General features: G+C 35.4%; 1 protein-coding gene across 45 annotated transcripts in view; it reads left to right on the top strand.

Annotated features, from left to right (window-relative positions):
• CLASP2 (cytoplasmic linker associated protein 2) overlaps positions 1-18,960 on the top strand; it is a 178,009-nt gene that overhangs the window by 73,934 nt on the left and 85,115 nt on the right. For 27 of the 45 annotated variants that reach the window (XM_027581900.2, XM_027581902.2, XM_027581906.2 and 24 more), the window contains 5 exons: positions 183-265; positions 2,402-2,494; positions 5,581-5,726; positions 8,672-8,807; positions 15,421-15,491. In XM_027581900.2, the coding sequence (XP_027437701.1) occupies positions 183-265; positions 2,402-2,494; positions 5,581-5,726; positions 8,672-8,807; positions 15,421-15,491 (529 nt within the window). The remainder of the gene's footprint in view (positions 1-182; positions 266-2,401; positions 2,495-5,580; positions 5,727-8,671; positions 8,808-15,420; positions 15,492-18,960) is intronic. The other 18 variants (XM_027581901.2, XM_035724796.1, XM_027581915.2 and 15 more) reach the window with 1 other exon arrangement.

Genomic DNA, 18,960 nt, shown 5'->3' on the forward strand with positions numbered 1-18,960 from the left:
CCATTGCTGTGGACCTTGACTTTTCTGAAAGATGGTGATTTTTTTTAATGCTGTCTTATAAAATGGAATGTCTCTCAAAATTATGCCTTTGTTGATATCAAAAGAGTTATATTTTTCATATTTTCTTTGGTGCTAACATGCTTAAAAATAAACTTTAAAAAAATAAATTTCTTTTTGATTAGCAGGTGCTTCTAAAGAAGGAGGTGCTGGAGCAGTTGATGAAGATGATTTTATAAAAGCTTTTACAGATGTCCCTTCTGTTCAGGTAAAGATACCAGTAAAGTGGCACTCCCCAAGAATAGTGCTTGCATACTTGTTCGTATAATTACTTTTGTCCCTTTTTAAAAATTCTCTTTTTTCTTAAATGACTATGTAAGTAAAATACTTGGCTTATTATTACCAAGCTCTTATTTGTTGGTACAATTAGGTTTTCAAATGATTTTTCTCTGAGGCTAAAATAGAATCTGTAATGAATTATGACATTGCAATGTTCAACTACATCCACTTTTTTTTTACCTCCTACCTTTTTGTCCACTTTATCTCTGTCTCTTTTACAGGCATACCTTTCTCTATCTGGCTGTTGAATATTGGAATTTCTTAGGGATCAGTTGTGGGCCCTCTCCTCTCCACTTTCTTACTGAGTCATTTCCTTCAGACCCATGGCTTCAGCTCCTGCCTTTACATAGATGACGCATCTCTCTTGAGTGCCAGAATAATTTCTCCACTGACTGTTTACCTGACATGTCCTTATAGATATCCCAGAGGCATCTCAGACGCAACCCGTCCAAAATGGGGCTCATGATCTTACCCTTACAAATCTGCGCTTCTAGTGTTTTCTATGTGCAAACCATGACTTACTTCAGTTATAAAAGTCAGAAATCTAGGACTTATTCTACTGCATCAGATTTCTAACTTAGTAGTATTCACACTTCTTTTGCTTATATTATCTCCTAAAAGAATGTTTGAAAAGTTGTCTACCCTCTCACCAAAGTAAATTTTTGACTTTTCTCTTTTTCTTGTTGGGGAAGGGGGAACCTTAAACTGTATTCCAGAGCAATGCATCATAATAAGATTCAGAATGGCAGAGGGGCCTGCCTACCTTCTGAAATTGGGCAGAAGGACTGTTGTGAGGGCAGTTTGGAGGCAGGAAAGAACTGGCTCAGAATTCTGCAGTAGTCATTCTCTGACAGAATGTTATCTTGACCCTCTCCTACCTCCTCACCTTGTCTCATGCCCTGCTCCCCTTTGTAGTGTTGTTGGGGAAATTAATGGCTGTTGAAAGTGAAAGACTCTTTTGATGAAGGTATCTGTTTGATATTACTTGGATGGTATCACCAGGATCCCTTTCTCTCCCTCTCTCTGGATTCCTCCACATGGTCTTCCCTCATGGTCAGCAACATGGCTGCAACTATTTGAGCCTCACACCTTCACTGCCCTCTGTGTCTTTTCTGATTGGTCCTGTAAAATTTGTGAGAATCCTTCTGATTGAACTGATTTAGATCACATGCCCACCTCTGAACCTTTGTGATGTAGAGAAATAATGTGCACCAATTGATTATGGTTGGGTCATTGGCTCTCCTCCTGTCCCCCTTTGCACTTTTTACTCCCGTGCTTTGGCCTTCTTTCAGTTTCCTTCTGTCACAGAGTCTTTGCACATGCTGTTCACTCTAGGGAAGGCTAATCTCCCTACTTTGCCTGATGATGTTCAACTCATCCTTCGCTCTCAGTTCAAGCTTGACTCTTTTAACTAGTTCACACCTCCCATATAGACTTTCATGGAACTGTAATTCTTTGACAGTACTTTCTATTTGCAGTTTTATATCATTTGATTAATATTTTTCTCTCCCTGACTGGATTATAAGCTCCATAAGGCAAAGACCATGCCTGGTTTTGCTCACCATAATATCCTTCATGCCTAGCATCGTGCATCCCTGTTATGTGAATATTTAAGTGAGTGAAGGGATAATGGTGTTTTTGGCAAACAGTTGGCTCCTGAGGAAACAAAGCATGTAGCTTTCCTGGCTACAGTGTGGGGGAGCTAACCTAAACCATGTCCTTTTGCAATAGTGTATATGAATGCAGTAGGTACATACCTGAAGTCATTTTGAGAAATTAGGCCTATTATTAGTTCTTAGGATATTTGCATCATGTTTTTGAATGACAAAGCATTTTGAGAGTATATCTAAAGTTAGTCATGAGCAGAGAAATAGCACAAGGGTAACAGGCAAGGAAGACAAATTAAAGCATTTTACTTTATTGTCTATAATGTATATTTTCCATTAATAATGGTGCTAGAATAGGAAATAACGTTATTACTTGAAAGATTACTATAAACATTGGGGCATAGTTTTGATATTGCTTATGGCAAGAAATATTAATGTTTTAATTTTGTATCTTTAAGATCTATTCTAGTCGAGAACTTGAAGAAACATTAAATAAAATCAGGGAAATATTGTCAGATGACAAACACGACTGGGATCAGCGTGCCAATGCAGTAAGTTTTTTATTTTTTATTTTGTTATCCTTCTCTTTTTTTTTAATGTTCCAAAAACATGGAAATTCAGTAATATTACTACATGGTATTTGCTTATGAAATAGAGCATATGAAAGCTAACATTTCTTTCTGGAAAACACTTTGAGGTAATAGGAATTTTCCGAGTTGGGTCAGTTTTTACTGTTTCTGCTGATCTGTGGAGCCTATCTCACTCATTTGTTAGTCTCTCCACATGTGCTACTTATTGACTGACTAAGAAACTGTGAGCTTCACTGATGTCTGGGTGATGGCTTTGTGCGGGTTTACATAGTTGTTCATCAGTAGGCAGTGTTCTCAGTTCTTATATAAGGTTTTCCTGTAAAACAGTTCACTTTGCCCACGTGCTCAATAATTCCATAGTATTGACATTAATTGATGACAATGTATCTGTTTGTCTGGCTTTTTTTCTTTATTTTCTCACATATGTCTCTGAATATGATGAATATTTTTCACCTGTGATTTAAAAAGAAAGGTCTCCTATCCTTGAGTTAAGAATATTGTATTCTAAATTTGTTGATAAAATATTTGATACTTTTAAAATAATATCTATGTTGACAAAGGACTGTATATTTTAAAATTTGTAAACTTGCCAGATTTACATCTGAGGTTCCAGATGTGTCTTCTAGAAGCCAGAGAAAGGGTTCCATTTTTTTTTTAAAGATTTTATTTATTTCTTTGACAGAGAGTGAGAGAGAGAGCACACGAGCAAAGGCAGAGGGAGAGGGAGAAGCAGACTCCCCTGCCAAGCAGGGAGCCCGATGCAGGCCTCGATCCCAGGACGCTGGGATCATGACTTGAGCCAAAGCAGATGCTTAACCTACTGAGCCACCCAGGCACCCCAAAGGGTTCCATTTGAAGACTTCTGCTCAGAGAGTTCTCAGTCTCCATTTTGATTAATAAATCCTGTATGGCCATTTGAAAATTGCCCTTTATGATGCTACAAACAAAAGATTTTTCAGCTTCTCTTTAATAGGAAGTTTACATATTTTAAGGTATTAAAATATTTTAACAGAAAATGTTGCTCCATATTTGCTAAATATGATTCATTATTCTGTCTTCAGTTCTGAGATTAGTCTGAGATAGAAAGACCTCTGTCGTAGATAATCTGTGGAGAAACATGACAAATTAAATGTTGTCAATATAAAGCACAAACTTTGTACTTAAGAATTTTTTGTTGGGGTGCCTGGCTGGCTCATTCAGTAGAACATGCAACTCTTGATCTTGGGGTCAGGGGTTCAAGGGGTTGTGAGTTCAAGCCCCGTGTTGGGTGTAGAGATTTTTTTGTTTTACTTCGAAACAACCCTTTTGGAAACACAGGTGGTCTTTTAATTTTTTTAATTAGAAAAGTGACATGGGCTCATTGTAGTAAGTGGAACAGTACAGAAGAATAAGGAAAAAGTTAAGTTTACTCCCTATTAAGGAAATAGTTGTTTTCATTTTGGAGTATATCCTCTTCTATGTATATGTATGATAAGATAAACACAGTTTTTTTCTCCCACTTCTATAAAAATAAATGAGATCATACTAGATATGTTACTTAATAGCTTGTTTCCATTCACTTTCTTTCATAAATTATGCCCATTCAGTACAATTGCTATAGATGCCAGGCATATATTGTTGCTCAGATATTTATTGAATGCAGATCAACATGTGCATATATTTCTTAGTTAAAAGATACCATGTAATTTATTAAACCATTTCCCATTTGATGGACTTACAGTTTTTTATTTTTTGCTATTTCAACAATATCGCAATAAATATCCTTGCACACATTTATAACAATGGTGTTTTTATTTTTGTAGGTTAAATTTTTCAAAGTGGGGTTGTTGGGTAAAGAGTAGATACAATTTTATTTTAGTGTTGCCAAAATATTTTGAACAAAGGTGTTAGTGACTCATCTTACTTAAATAAGAGCATCTCTTCTTTCTCATACTGGAAGCTGTTAAGTCTTTTTAATTTTTGCTAGTCTGATGGAGAAAAATGATACATCTTTGTTGTAATTAGCATTCGCTTGTCACTAGTAAGGTTGAGCACATTTTCATATATTTATTTTGCTCAATTTAATATTGGATTACTTGTCTTTATCTCATTTTATTATCATTCTTTGTGTATTGTATTTAATATGTTGCAAGTAATTTTTTCCAATCATGTTGTGATTTGTTTGGTTAATCTTGTTTAGGTGCCTTCTGATTTCTCTTCTACCTATGATAGTTTCCCTCATATGGATTAAGATTATATAAATTGTTACAAAATTTTCCCTACTATTGTAATATCTTTTTTATGGTTTTCACTGTCAATCCATCTGATTAGTTTTAAAGATCTCTTTAAAAATTTAGAGAACGTCAGAGTTTAACATGAAATTATATATAATAATGGATAGGATAGGTAAACTTTTAGCTTCTCAGTATGTGTGAGCACAGATATGCAAATGTGGGTATCTTTTGGTGTAATTTTATTAGGTATGTCTGGTGTTAATATGGAAAACATCTGTCAATCCTATATTTAAAAGTAATGCTTAAGGATAGAAATGGGGAGAAAGAGCTATTTATTTCACAAAGTGTGAAAAATTAAAATACGGACCTGGCTGACTAGTTGGTCCAGTTGATTCTGTACTTTGGCTTATGGGTGAATATAGTTTCCAAATTTGGCCCTTTAAAAAATAGTCTCCTTGGTAGATACTGGTAATTTTGCCCATTTTGAATGTACTTATGCCACTGAATTGTATGCTTTACAATATTTAAAATGATAAATTTTATGTTAATGTCTATTTCACCACAATAAAAACTTTAAAACTTACCCTTAAGACTTTAAAATGTACTTAGCTATTCATACGTTACATATAGCCATTTTGTATATAACTAAATCTGTAACATTCTTTTCCAGAAAGCTTTCTTTAGTTTGCATGTTTTATTTATATTAATGCTGTTAAAATGTCTGAATATAGTTATAAAATTTTTTAAATTTTTGTTCAAATAATGAAGTTTTGATAACTTTTTTTTTGGTATTGACACTCTTTATGCCAATAATGAAAATTCTCTTTACTTCAGCTTAAGAAAATTCGATCATTGCTTGTTGCTGGAGCTGCACAATATGACTGCTTTTTCCAACATTTACGCTTGTTAGATGGAGCACTTAAACTTTCAGCAAAGGATCTTAGATCCCAAGTGGTTAGAGAAGCTTGCATTACTGTAGCGTAAGTATGTTCTTTCTGTGATAAGTTTTTTTTATTCAGTTCTCAGTGATTCAGTGCTCACTAAGTAAAGCAGGACAACCCCAAAACAGCATGTATATAATCCAAAAATAATTTTTAATATCAAGATTCCATTTGTGTGATTTTTTTTTTTTAATCTTAACAACGCTATATAAACGTTAAAATGTGGTTATATGTATAAAGCCCATGGGTGCCTTTTTGGTCACTAAGTCTTTAAGAAGAAAATTAATGGGTCTGAGAACTATTCAGTTTTCTCTTTACTAATTTGGATATTAAGCTCTCTATTTCTGATATTTTAACAGTTATTCTGGAATTATAACGTGTCATTAACCTATCAAGATTCAAATTTATTCCGCATGTTTATATTCTTCCAAAATTCTAGTATGGTACAACACTTAAATTTCTTTTTCCTCTACTTCTGATCTGTGTACTGTTGTTATATAAGCATTTCTTTGAAGATAGGGAACACAAAGATGCCCACTATTAATATTTCTAATCAAAATTGCATTAGATGTCCTGGTCAGAATAGGGAAAAAAAAATTCCAGGAAATAAAAACTGTGAGGGTTTCCTAGAAAAGGAACAAAGCTGCCATTATTAACAGGTGGTATAATTATCCATGGAAAACCACAAGAATATATAAACAAATTATTTTAATTAAGGGATTTTAGCAAGATGCTAGATATGTCAATATACAAATATAATTGGATATCTTTTAAAAGCAAAAATAAAAAAACAGAAATCTACAAAATGTAACCTTGAGAAATATTCCATGGTGAGAGTTCTGCTTCTAGCAATCCTGCAATAACTGGTACAGAGCTAGCTCTCTTGCAAAATTGGATAAAACATGTGAAACAGCTATTTATAGATAATGGACAGTGGACGGAGCAAGATTGTGATTCTTGAAAGAAACAATTCAGTTGAGCAGTATAATCAGCACAGTTTTGACCTGGAGGTGCTTTTTGGACCATGGAGAAGAGAGGAAGCATCCAAGGAGAGCAAGACAGTTTCATGAGTTGAAGAAACAGACTGGAGTTTCTGAAAATTGGAGTGGTTAAAATTTACAGTGCAGAATCCTGGAGAGTAAAGAGAGAAACAGAGAAAGAGCTATAGAGAACTGGATAAGGGATCCCATGAGTCTAGCTGAATACGGATCTGTGCATGTGAAAGGTGCAACTCCCTGAGGATGGGAAAGAACTAGTGCTGGAGGCTATAAGGTAAACAACAGTTCCCAGAGCTCATACGGGCTGGGAGAAGTTCAAGTTCTGATGAGTCAGAATGGAGAAACCTAGTTGAATACCCGGGGCATTTGGCAGAGATCTCAGAAAGGCCATTGTATAGGAATAATACTAAATTAGTTTTAAAGTAAGGCTCCTTCCGATAAACTGATAAAGATCATGCTGATTCCCAAGTACATCACCTGCCTACCAAAACAAAACTCACTCTTTAAAGGAAGACCACCCTATCCAGACATAGGTGGTACCTCCTTGCTTCTGATTTGAGGTTCCTTTTTTTTTTTTTTAAGATTTTATTTATTTATTTGACAGAAAGAGAGAACACACAAGCAGGGGGAGCAGCAGAGGGAGAGAGAGAAGCAGGCCCCGCACTGAGCAGGGAGCCCAGCGTGGGCCGATCCCGGGATTCCGGGGTCATGACCTGAGCTGAAGGCAGACGCTCAACCAACTGAACCACCCAGGCACCCCTGAGGTTCCTTTTTGCCTGCGAGTTTAGACATTAGAAAACTTGATAGTATAACGGAACACTAGTAAATAGGTCTGAGTACCTCTGTGAATCAAGAACCTGAATTTTTGGAGCTAATTGTATCCCAACAGTGTATTTTAAATAAGACATGAATATATAAAAAGTAACCAAAACTGCAAGCATTGTCAGGACTGTGAGTGATGACAGCATCCTTCTTAAGTGTTCTAACTAAATCATGCAATTAAAGGCTGAATTTAGTTGTTTAATTCCAAATTCGAAAGAGAAGACAGATGAGCTTAGGGTCACCCAACGAACTAGTGTATGGTAGAGTTGTATTTTCAGTCCAGAATTCTGAAACCCTATACCAAAGATGTAAGGGAGTATTTCGGACTAAAACGGTAGTGGTACCAATAGAAATAGAGATTGTCTTGACGAGTACTAATATGGGTAAGATTTTGAACTTGTTTGTAAAATATGTTGAATTTAAGATTGATGTTGGGGCATCAGAATAGAAATATATGATGGATAAAGACTAAAGGTCAGAGCAGTCAGGGCTGAATGTTTTACCTGTCAAGATAATGATTAAATTCTGACATCAGATGGCTTCTCTTCACCATTGTAAAAGATTGTAAAGGGGCACCTGGAGCAGCGCCTGGGCGGCTCAGTCAGTTGAGCGTTCAGCTCTTGATTTCGGTAGATCATGATCTCAAGGTCTGGGATTGAGCTCCCTCTAGGCCTCTGTGCTCAGTGGGGAGTCTGCTTGTCCCTCTCCCTCCTCATCTGACCCCCCAAAGTAAAAAATAAATAAAATCTTTTTTAAAATGTGGGGGTACCTGGGGGGCTCAGTTAAGCATCCAATTCTTGATTTCGTCTCAGGTTGTGATCTTGGGGTCATGGGATTGAGCCCTGCAGGCTCTGCATTCAGCATGGAATCTACTTGAGATTCTCTCCACCCCCCACGCCCCCCACACTCTCTCTAAATAAATAAATAAAATATTTTTAAAAAGAGATATGGTAAAATGCCAAATTTCAACTTTGGACTAGACAAAGGGAAAGAAAAACAAGGAAATGAAGTAATATTTGCATTTCCCTTTCTCTTTTGTTTTTCTGCCATTTGAAGTGGTTAAAATAAAAATTTTAAGTTAATTCAGTAAGAGCATATTTTTAAATTATATAGTCCTACCTATACTTAATATTAAAAAAAATTTTTTTTTGTTTTCCTTTATAGACATCTTTCAACAGTTTTGGGAAACAAATTTGATCATGGCGCTGAAGCCATTGTACCTACGCTTTTTAATCTTGTCCCCAACAGTGCAAAAGTCATGGCAACTTCTGGATGTGCGGCTATCAGATTTATCATTCGGGTAGGTTCTTCTCTTCTGTGTTTCTCCTTCATTCTCCCCACCTCTCTGTTTTCAGTATACTTAAATAAGTCACTGGTACTTTTTTTTTAACCCCAAAGGAAAAATCACTCTTGAATGACTTTTTCTGAAATAAAAGCCATACTTGATTATTACAGTTATTATAGAAAAATAATACAGAAGATTACTAAGTAAACATGCTTGCATACAGAATATAATATACACAGGTACATGTAGGTGTGTGTGTGTGTGTGTGTGTGTGTGTGTGTGTGTGTGTGTGTGTAAAATTATGTTATAGGTAGTAACGGGCAGATGTAAAACAAAAATGTTATAGGCAGTGGTATGACAGGGAGATTCTTAGTATTTCTCATCTTCCATATCTTGAATGTGTTCCCAAAAAACAGAGTTAAAAAAATGAATCTACCCTCTTGAATTCTGTTCTTCTACAACTAATCACTCAAGCCATTCAATATATACTTTTCCAAACTTCTGTGCCTACACAAACTATTATTTATTACAAAATATAAACATAATATTTGTATTTTACATATATATAAATAATATTTTTTAACTTGTTTTTTAAACTTCATTTACTTGGGCAGCTTCCCTTGTCCATCCATATAATTCTTCTTAATGTCTAGATTGGTTCTCTGTTAAAGGACAGTAACATTAAATCATCCTTACCATTCTTCCCCCTGAAGTTTATGGAGTCCTTTTCTCCATCCTTTTCCTACATTGTGTATTATCAGTCTCTTAAAGGCCTTATAATTTGATAAATGAAATATTTTTTCATATTCTACTTCACATTTCTTAGATTACTTAGAGACATTAGGTATTTTTTTCCTTTCAGAATTCTTCTGTGGATTGCCAGTTTATACTTTGTACATTTTTTCCTCACTGATTTCGAGGGTCTTATGTATCCTATAAGTATATTGATTCTGTGTTATAGATGTAGGTACCAGTCTGTCAGTTCTTCATATATTGTTTAAGCTATTATTTGTTTATATGAACCTTCAAATTTTTATGTATTGAGACAATGCTCTTCTTGTGGGTTTTGTTATAGTTAAAATGACCTTCCCCATTTCACAATTGTAAGATATTCAGTTGTTTGAAGCTTCTTTAATATTGCTTCTTACATTTAGATCTAAGTGGATTTTGTTTCCTTGTGGAGTATAGGTATCTAATACGATTTTCCCCCCAAATACAAAACCAGTTGACTCAGTGGCATGTATAATTCAGTCTTTTCTTGGCAATGCCAGCATGTTCACATAATAAATTTCCATTAGGTATATGAGTCTGTTTCAAAACTCCTATTCAGTTTCTTTGATCAGTTTGTTCTTTCCTAGTAAAGAAATGAAGTTTTGTTTCAATACTGCTGCACCAGAAGGTTGTTTCAGCAGTGAAATCAATTGCCTATTTAGAAAGCTATGAATCCTTTTCTGTTTTAATATTTTTTTAAGGTTCTCTCAATCCAGCACCATGGTAACTATGTTGAAAAGTAGTAGGAATTATTGAGATCTTTGTTTTGTCTCTGAGTCTATGGGAGTACCTTAATTACGATGTTTGGTTCAGGTCTCTATGGATACTCTATATTAGATTATGGGAGTTTCCTTCTGTTGATATTTTTGCTAAATTTTGATCAGGAATAGATGTGAAATCTTATCAACTATATTTAATATCTTTAGAAATGATTATTTATCCATTGTACATTCATGAACTGAATTTTGGCTGACCATTGTAAATCATTATACTGCTAGATTCATTTGGCTAATACTTCAGTTAAGATTTTGGCATTCATTTTAATATATGAGTCTTTGTAGAATTTCGTGTACTTTTCCCGTTTTACATATTTTTTATTACATTCTCTTATTAGGGCTTGCTGACCTTGGAAGTTCTTTAATGACTTTTCTAGTATTTTAGACTCTGGGCACTTTTGTATTTCATTTTGAATTATTTGTATTTTCTCAGTATATCCTTTTCATATAGACTTTAAGAATCTTTGGCATGAGGTCGTATACTGTATTCTCTTAAATAAAAAAAAAGTCTCTACCACTGTGGTTCTATTACCATTTTTTTGTTAACAATATTATTTTTTTACACTTGTCGGAGGCATTATTGTTCTTTTTTTATTTTTTAAGATTTTATTTGTTTGCAAGAGACAGAACGAGTGGTGGGGAGGGGCAGAGGGGAAGAGAGAGAGAGAGAGAAGCAGACTCCACGCTAAGCAGGAAGCCTGATGCTGGGCTCGATCTCAGGACCTAGAGATCATGACCCGAGCCAAAGGCAGATGCCCAACCGACTGAGCCACCCAGGTGCCCCATTTATGAAAGTTCTTTCTTCAAATTTTAGTTTTATAGTTTTCAGAGGTGTTCTTCAGCTTTTTTTCTAATCTTTTAGTTCCTATAAGTTTCTTAATTCCTTTCTTTGACTTGTGTTCTCTTCTTTTTTTTTTCCTAGATCTTTGTGGTATGTCCTTAGATAATTTGTTGCGGTTTTTATTATTATAAGGCTGTAGGTTTTCTTTTGAGTTTGGCATTAGGAGCATCCCAGTGATTTAGATTTACCAAATTCTTTTTATATTTATCACTTGTAATTTTCATTTCAGCGTCCTCTTTGAATTACATAATGATATTATTTGCATTTTCAGTTGGTTCTTTTGTTACTCTTGTCGTCCTTAGTATATTACATTCTGATCAGAGATTTTGGTTATACAGTTTCTTCTTCAGTGAATGCCTTGAATTTTATTTGTGTCCCAGTACATACTAAATTTATGTAGATAGTCTTTTAGTACTCGCAGAATATGGAATTTGTTTATAGAGTACTTTGTTCATCTCTAAATCTAGCTTGATATTTCATATTATTCAAAATCTTTATGGTCTCATTTTTTTTAAAAGGTACTTTATCTGGCAAATTCTGATTCTAGATTTTTGTCAATTTCATTTCCCTAAACAATTCTTACTTTATTTTATGTATGGTCAAAGTTTTTTACTATTACCATTTTGAAATAGTGTTTTTTTTCCTATCATTTCTGTTTTCTATTCATTGTGCATTTTTTTTACCTGTTTTTTATGTTCTTAGAAGTTCCTTATTCTTGATCAGTGTCAAGAATAAAACCTCTGTTTTACTTCACTCACATTTTTAAAAGTTTACATTTTATCTCATTCATGTTGTTTTTCCCTTAACCATTAAATCGAACAAAAACATTTTCATTTTCAGCAATTGAAAATTGCAGTTTTTTGGGTGCGCCGAGGTGGCTCAGTCGTTATGCATCTGCCTTCAGCTCAGGTCATGGTCCCAGGGTCCTGGGATCGAGTCCCTCATCAGGCTCACTGCTTGGCAGGAAGCCCGCTTCTCCCTCTCCCACTTGCCCTGCTTGTGTTCCCTCTCTCCCTGTGTCTCTCTGTCAAATAAATAAAATCTTTAAAAAGAAAAAAGAAAGAAAATTGTAGTTTTTTACTTTCATTCCTGACCATTGTTTGTTAGTAAACTCTTATCAACCAGTTTTTAATTGGTTCTGCATAATTTGTTTGATTTAGTGTGTTCTCAATTTTCGTGCATATTTGTCTTTGCGTGTCTTATTTTTTTATTTTTTATTTTTACTTGAGAGAGAGCTTGTGCACACACATGAGTTGGGGGTGGGGCAGAGGGAGAGGGACAAGCAGGCTCCCCACTGAGTGTGGTGCCCAACACAGGCTTGACCTGAGCTGAAGTCAGAAGCTTAACTGACTGAGCCACCCAGGCACCCCTATCTTTGCATATTTTGAAGTGGCTTTTCTTTGCCTTTACAGAAGAACTAAAAAATTGGACCTTAGCTTCATATTCCTTTTTCCTTAGAATTGTTTATTTTTCAGGGGCAGCTGGCTGGCTCAGTTGGTAGAGTGTGCGACTCTTTTTTTCTTTTCTTTTTTTTTGAATGCTCCAAAGGACATTTCTTTTTCTTCTTTTTTTTTAAGATTTTATTTATTTATTTAATACAGGGGGGTGGGGAGAGAGCAAGCACAAGCAGGCTGAGCGGCAGGCAGAAAGAGAGGGAGAAGCACGCTCCCCGCTGAGCAGGGAGTCCAACATGGGGCTCGATCCCAGGACCCTGAGATCATAACCTGAGCCACCCAGGTGGCCCTAGTGTGCAACCCTTGATCTCAGAGTTGTGAGTTTGAGCCCCATGTTGGGTGTAGAGATTACTTAAAAAGTTAAAAAGAAATTGCTTTTAATTGTTTACTTTTCATTCAGAATTGTTTTCTTAATTTTTTATTGTTTAAAAAGTGAGATACCATTTGTTTCTTTTGTAAAAAAACAAAAATAAAAACTTTAGGAAGCTTCACAGAATTGTCTCTGTGTTAGAAGTTTCCCTACAGCAGGTCTAGGAGTCTTCCTCCATTAGTGCTATCCTTGCACACAGTGGATAAGGATTTCTGACGAAGGTGAATTTTCCTTAAATTATGTTAATTTTCTTGGATCATTTATTTATTGCTTCTGTTTTCTTTGTCAGGTTTTTTTCTTCTGTTAGTTTTATTATACAGATATTGCAACCTCAGTATCATTTATCATTTCTTGAATTTTTTGTCTTTTGCCTTATAGCTGTATACGTTCTCAGGAAAAATTTCTTTTAATTCTACTTATGTGACAGTATCTGTGTTGTCATTCTTAGGCTTTACATATCATAACATTGCTTTCAAATTTCGCATTTTTCATAAGCTTGCTTAATGTTATTGATATATTATTCTGTCATCTCAATGAAAATACAAATCAGGTGGTTTTTGTTGTTTTATGTTATTTCCTGTTTTCTGTATTGTGTTTGTCTCCCAGAGGACTGCTTCCTTAGATTGCCATATTTGATTTCTAATTCTTCTTTTAATTCTAAAGAATCTTTGTATTTTTCAGTTATTGACTTGTATTAATAAATTAAAATCTAAATCGTCTGACTTGATGTTTGGTTGAAATGCTTCACCTGTAACTATGAGGTTCACTTTTTATTTTCCTTTGGTATAGCTCCCCCTGAATATGGTGTAGTAATAGGTCAGTGTATCTCCCCATCCCTGCCACTGTGTTGAATGTGAGCTAATCAGCAGTAGGGTTTGGGGGAGGTTATGAGAGAGAGGAAAAGGATGGTAGGTAAGACCTATATAGTGTGTTGTGACTGGGGAGTCTCCTTGGGCTTTAAGTCCATAGCCACTTTTGGGGAATGGGTTCTTCTGGGTGCTGTAGGAAACAAGTCCACACAGCCCTTCCATGCTGAGTGTTGTATAATTCTCATTTTGAACAACTTCAGGTCTGTAGGTGGTTTCCCTCTGTAATAGCTGAAAAAAGTTTGCACTTTTATTTTGGTTGAGTTAGTTATAGCAGACACAGATGGGATACATATTCTCCTTCAGTGAAAGACTTGTTTTTCCAGTACTGTAAGCACTACTGGCAGACAGTTTTTAGTGGCCTCCTCTTCCAGGATTGCCGCAGCTGCAGAGAGCTGCCTTTTCCAGGGTCTTGTGCCTTCCCTTCAGGGCCCACATCCAATAACTGATTAATGTGGAAGCATAAAGTTTTGGCCATTTTAAACTAATTCAAGACAACTCTGAAGGGCCATTTTAACTCCAGAGCTCCCTAATGGCTTTTAGCGAAAATATCCCGTGGCTAAATCAGATTGATTTCTTTGTCTGCCAGTTCCTGCCTCCTTCACCACCCTTCCACAGGTGTTGATTCCAAGGGCACTTCTTAATATCCTGTATGGTAGACTTCATGTCAGAGCCTGCTTTCTAAGGTAATCCATCTTGTACCATTAGCTCAGAAGAAAAAGTAGGATATTTGAAGCATCAAATATGTATGTTTAGGTTACTATTTCCTTCTTCTGTCTCCTGTGCACTTTTTTAGTGTTCACTTCACTAAAGAAGAGTGTTTAAGAATTACTGATAGAAATCAAAAGATTTTATCTGTTGGGCAGCTGGGTGTCTCAGTCCGTTAAGCATCCAGCTCTTGATTTCAGCTCAGGTCATGATCTCAGTTGTGGGATCCAGCCCTGCATCACGGACTCTGCGCTTAGCAGGGAGTCCGCTTGAGATTCTCTCTCTCCCTCTCCCCCTCACACTGGCACGCACTCTGGTTCTCTCAAATAAATAAACAAATCTTGTATCTGTTGAACTTTACCTGAATTCTAGACAGCTGTGGTTCAGTCACAGTGAAGGTTACATTAAAATCACCATTTCCAAGTGCATTCCCAGTAGTTACGTGTGCAGATTCACTCCGCTTACTTGCTTTGATGACTTAGTAGTTATTATTTTCCACCAGCAGTAGCCTATGGCACCTCAGAGAGCATGACAGATGCATGCCCACTCCTTCTAGTGCTCTCTCCCCAGAAATACACTGTCCTAACAGGTCTTTGCAATTACACAATTAACCTCTCTTTCTAATACAGTATTTCAGCCACACCTGCCCTTCTGAAACTGTATCATGATTACCGTTACTTTAATTGGGGTAATTTCTTTCCAAATCTGATATTATGGGGTTTTGTTGTTGTTGTTGTTGTTCTGTTCTAATATATCTGAATACTGGGTTGTAAGGCAAATAGAAGAAGGGATTATATGAAGTGGACAATATTTTTCAACCTTTTCTAAAACATCTTTTTCAGCATACTCATGTACCCAGACTTATACCTTTAATAACAAGCAATTGCACATCAAAATCAGTTCCTGTAAGAAGGTAAGTTTTGAGGGAAAAAAATTCTTAGTATAGCTTTAATATTGTATTATGTTTAATTGTTATTCTGGTACAAAATTTAGTTGACACTAATTTCTTGCCTTCTAGAAACCTTAGTAAATTTTTTTTTTATCTTATGTCCTATAAGGAAAAAGGAATGAAATGATCATTATAACCACTCACGTTTCTCAGTTTTATCATATTAAGCTTTGATTTCTTTGGGCCACTGGTTGCCTGGTTTTCAGAGAGGATGGAGTCGAGAGTCAGGTCTTTGCTAGAGTCCTACAACTGCCATTGAATCACTGTCCTACCTTGGGCAATTTAAACTGCTCTGAACTTCAGTATCTACATATGTTAGTAGGGCTAATGATATTGATCCCATAGAATTGTGAGGATAAAATGAGATAGATACACATTAGTAGAATTCAGTGTAGTGTTTGGAACAGAGCAAATAGCCATATCAGGTCAATCTGTCAGTCTCTCTGTCTCTCCTTATGATTTCTACTGTTTTAATGTCATCACTGTCACCAGCAATACTAAAGACAACAAAAACAAGGTTTGTACATTTGATGTTTAAGAAAATTGTGAAGAATCAGGGACGCCTGACTGACTCAGTTGGAAGAGAATGTGACTTGATCTCGAGGTCATGAGTTGAGCCCCGTGTTGGGTATTCAGAGTACTTAGTTACATAAATACATACATACATACATACATACATACATACATACATACAAAAATTGAATCAGGAGTACCTGGGTGGCTCAGTTTGTTGAATGTCCGGCTCTTGGTCTTGGTTCAGGTCTTGATCTAGGGGTCATGAGTTCAAGCCCCGCATTGGGTTCCATGCCAGGCATGGAGCCTACTTAAAAAACAAAAAAGAAAGAATAAGAAAACAAAATTGAATCATACCATGTGATTTCACTCATATGTGGAATCTGAAAAACGAAACAAATGAACATCCAGAAATACAGAGAACTAATGGTTGCCAGAGGGGAGGTGGATGGGCAAAATAGGTTGAAGGGGATTAAGAGATCCAATTTGAGTTATAAAATGAATAAGTTACAGGGATGTGTAAAGTACAACATAGGGAATATAATGAGTAATATTGTTTAACTTTGTATGGTAACAGGTCATAACTACAGTTGTGGTGGTGAGCATTTTATAATGTCAAATCACTGTGTTATATACCTGAAACTAATATAATATTATATGTCAAGTACAATTAAAAATAAACTTTAGAAATAAATAATTTTAAAAATAAAGACATTTAAGTACCATATTCTATATGCTAATTTGGTATATATACCCATCTTTTTTGAATTCATATTCTTTTCTTGATCTCAGTTTCTTAACTATTTTAAAATTATGTTGGCTTGATTTATTTTATTCAAAAACCATCTTAAATGATTTTTGCAAGACAGTAGACATAAGTAAATAACTACATTTTTTATATTTGCAATGAAAGACATTTGGTTCACAACAATTTAAACTATAGTCCTATCTGATCATGTTTTGATATTACTTCTATTGCTATATGCTTATAAAATCTGTTCTTATTCATTTGGTCATTGTTGTTTCAATAAATATTGTTTGAGTAACAAAGAAAGTTGAAAAAACTCTTTTTACTTGATAAATATGTATTTAAGTACTTTGACTGCTGGGAAGAAACCGAAAGAGACATTGTTGCCTTTAAGTGATTCAGAGTTTTGGCAATAGTTGTTTGATCACCGATCTCTTCGGTCCAAGATCAGCAAATGACAGCTTACTGGTCAGATCCGGCCAACAGTCTAGTTTTATACAGCCTGCAAGCAAAGATTATTTCTTACATTTTTGAAGGGTGGTTATAAAGGGGGAAAGTAGAAAAATATGAGGTAGAGACTTGTATGTGATTCACAAGGCCTAAAATATTTACTGTCTAGCCCTTTACAGAAAAGGTTTACCAATCTCTGTCTTACATTGAGGAAAGTGGTAATTGGAGAAATAGGAATGTGACAGAGAGGAAGAGTCAAGAAATGCATCATAAAATTGCCTTGAAAATGGGGAGCAATTCAGTAACTGTAGGGGAATTGAGTGGGTGTAACCTATGCAGAGATATAAGCTTGCTGAGTGCTACAGAGCCATCAGACAGGCCACTGAGGCCAGAACTCGTGATAAATAGAAAGTCTCAGTAGGAAAAGAAGCTAACAGGGCGGAGGGGCTGTGTAGGGAGGGCAGGATTAGGTTGAAGTCAGAATATAGAGGGCTTTGAATGTCTACAAAGAGAAATTTTGACATTGCTCCATACTTTGACAGTTTTTGGTGAGGAGGTAATACTTTTAGTTTTAGTTTTAGTTTTTTTACTTTTAGTTTTTATTTCAGCTATGACCAATGATTAAAAAGGGACAATGAGAAGTATGGGTTTAATTAAGTAGGAATTCTTTCTTATAGCTTATATAAGAGGGCAGAGTCTGAACTAGAGCTGTATTGATGATAATTAGTTGAAGATTTTATTCAGGAAATAATTCAAGTGATTTTGGGTGTAGAAATGAGAATTTGATCATTGGATATGGATGAAGAGGTGATATCAAGTGCTTTAGACTGTGAGTTCTGGAATCAGAATGCCAGGGTTTAGGTCCTGTCACTTTAGGCAAGTTAATTTTACCTCCCTGTTTTCATTTTTTTAAACTGTATAATATGGGCTATAAAAGACTGGATTCGAGAGGGTAAGAATTAATTTGTTTTTTGTATGTAGTGTTTGAGTTGATTCTCCACCTGTGTAGGGATGTCCAGTTCAACCATGAACTGCTTGAAACTTTGACTTAACAGCTGAATCGAGGAACCAGTGCTGGAGATAAAGGCCTAGATGTGAGAAGTATAGCTAATAGTCACAGCTGAGGGCACAAATACAGATGTTGTTACCCAAGTAAAGACTATGAAAGAGAAGTGGGCTAAGATTAGCACCGACCATGTGAGCACCTATTTAAGGGAAGGTGGAGGAAAGTGTTAATAAAAGAAGAAAAAGAGGGTACAACTGTGTCATCAGATGTCAAGAACAAAGAGAAGCTCAAGAATGAGTCAGTTGAAGAAGTTGAGAACTAGAGGGCTTAGGAGATACTTGATTAAAAATTACACATATTTAAGAAAAGCAAAAATGGAAGATCCATACCATCTTTCTTGGTCACCATTGTATATCTTCAGTTTCTACTGCAGAGTAGGTGTTTGACAAGAATTTTTTAAATTAAATGTATTAAATTTTTATATTTGACAAACATTTTAAGGTAAAATCATGGGGAACCCTGAAGGTTTTTTGAACTATTTAGCATAGGAATAGTTGGAGCCTTAAAGTAAGTTAAGTATTTGACAGTTAAGATAACTAAAAACATGTGTTATACTTTAATTCAGAGAACAAAGTTCAGTATTAGAGAAGAAACTAATTAACATTTAAATTAATATAACTTAATATGTTAAAACACTTGGTTATAATTAACTTTTA

This window comes from Zalophus californianus, chromosome 1 (genome assembly GCF_009762305.2).
Source record: "Zalophus californianus isolate mZalCal1 chromosome 1, mZalCal1.pri.v2, whole genome shotgun sequence".
Lineage (NCBI taxonomy): Eukaryota > Metazoa > Chordata > Mammalia > Carnivora > Otariidae > Zalophus > Zalophus californianus.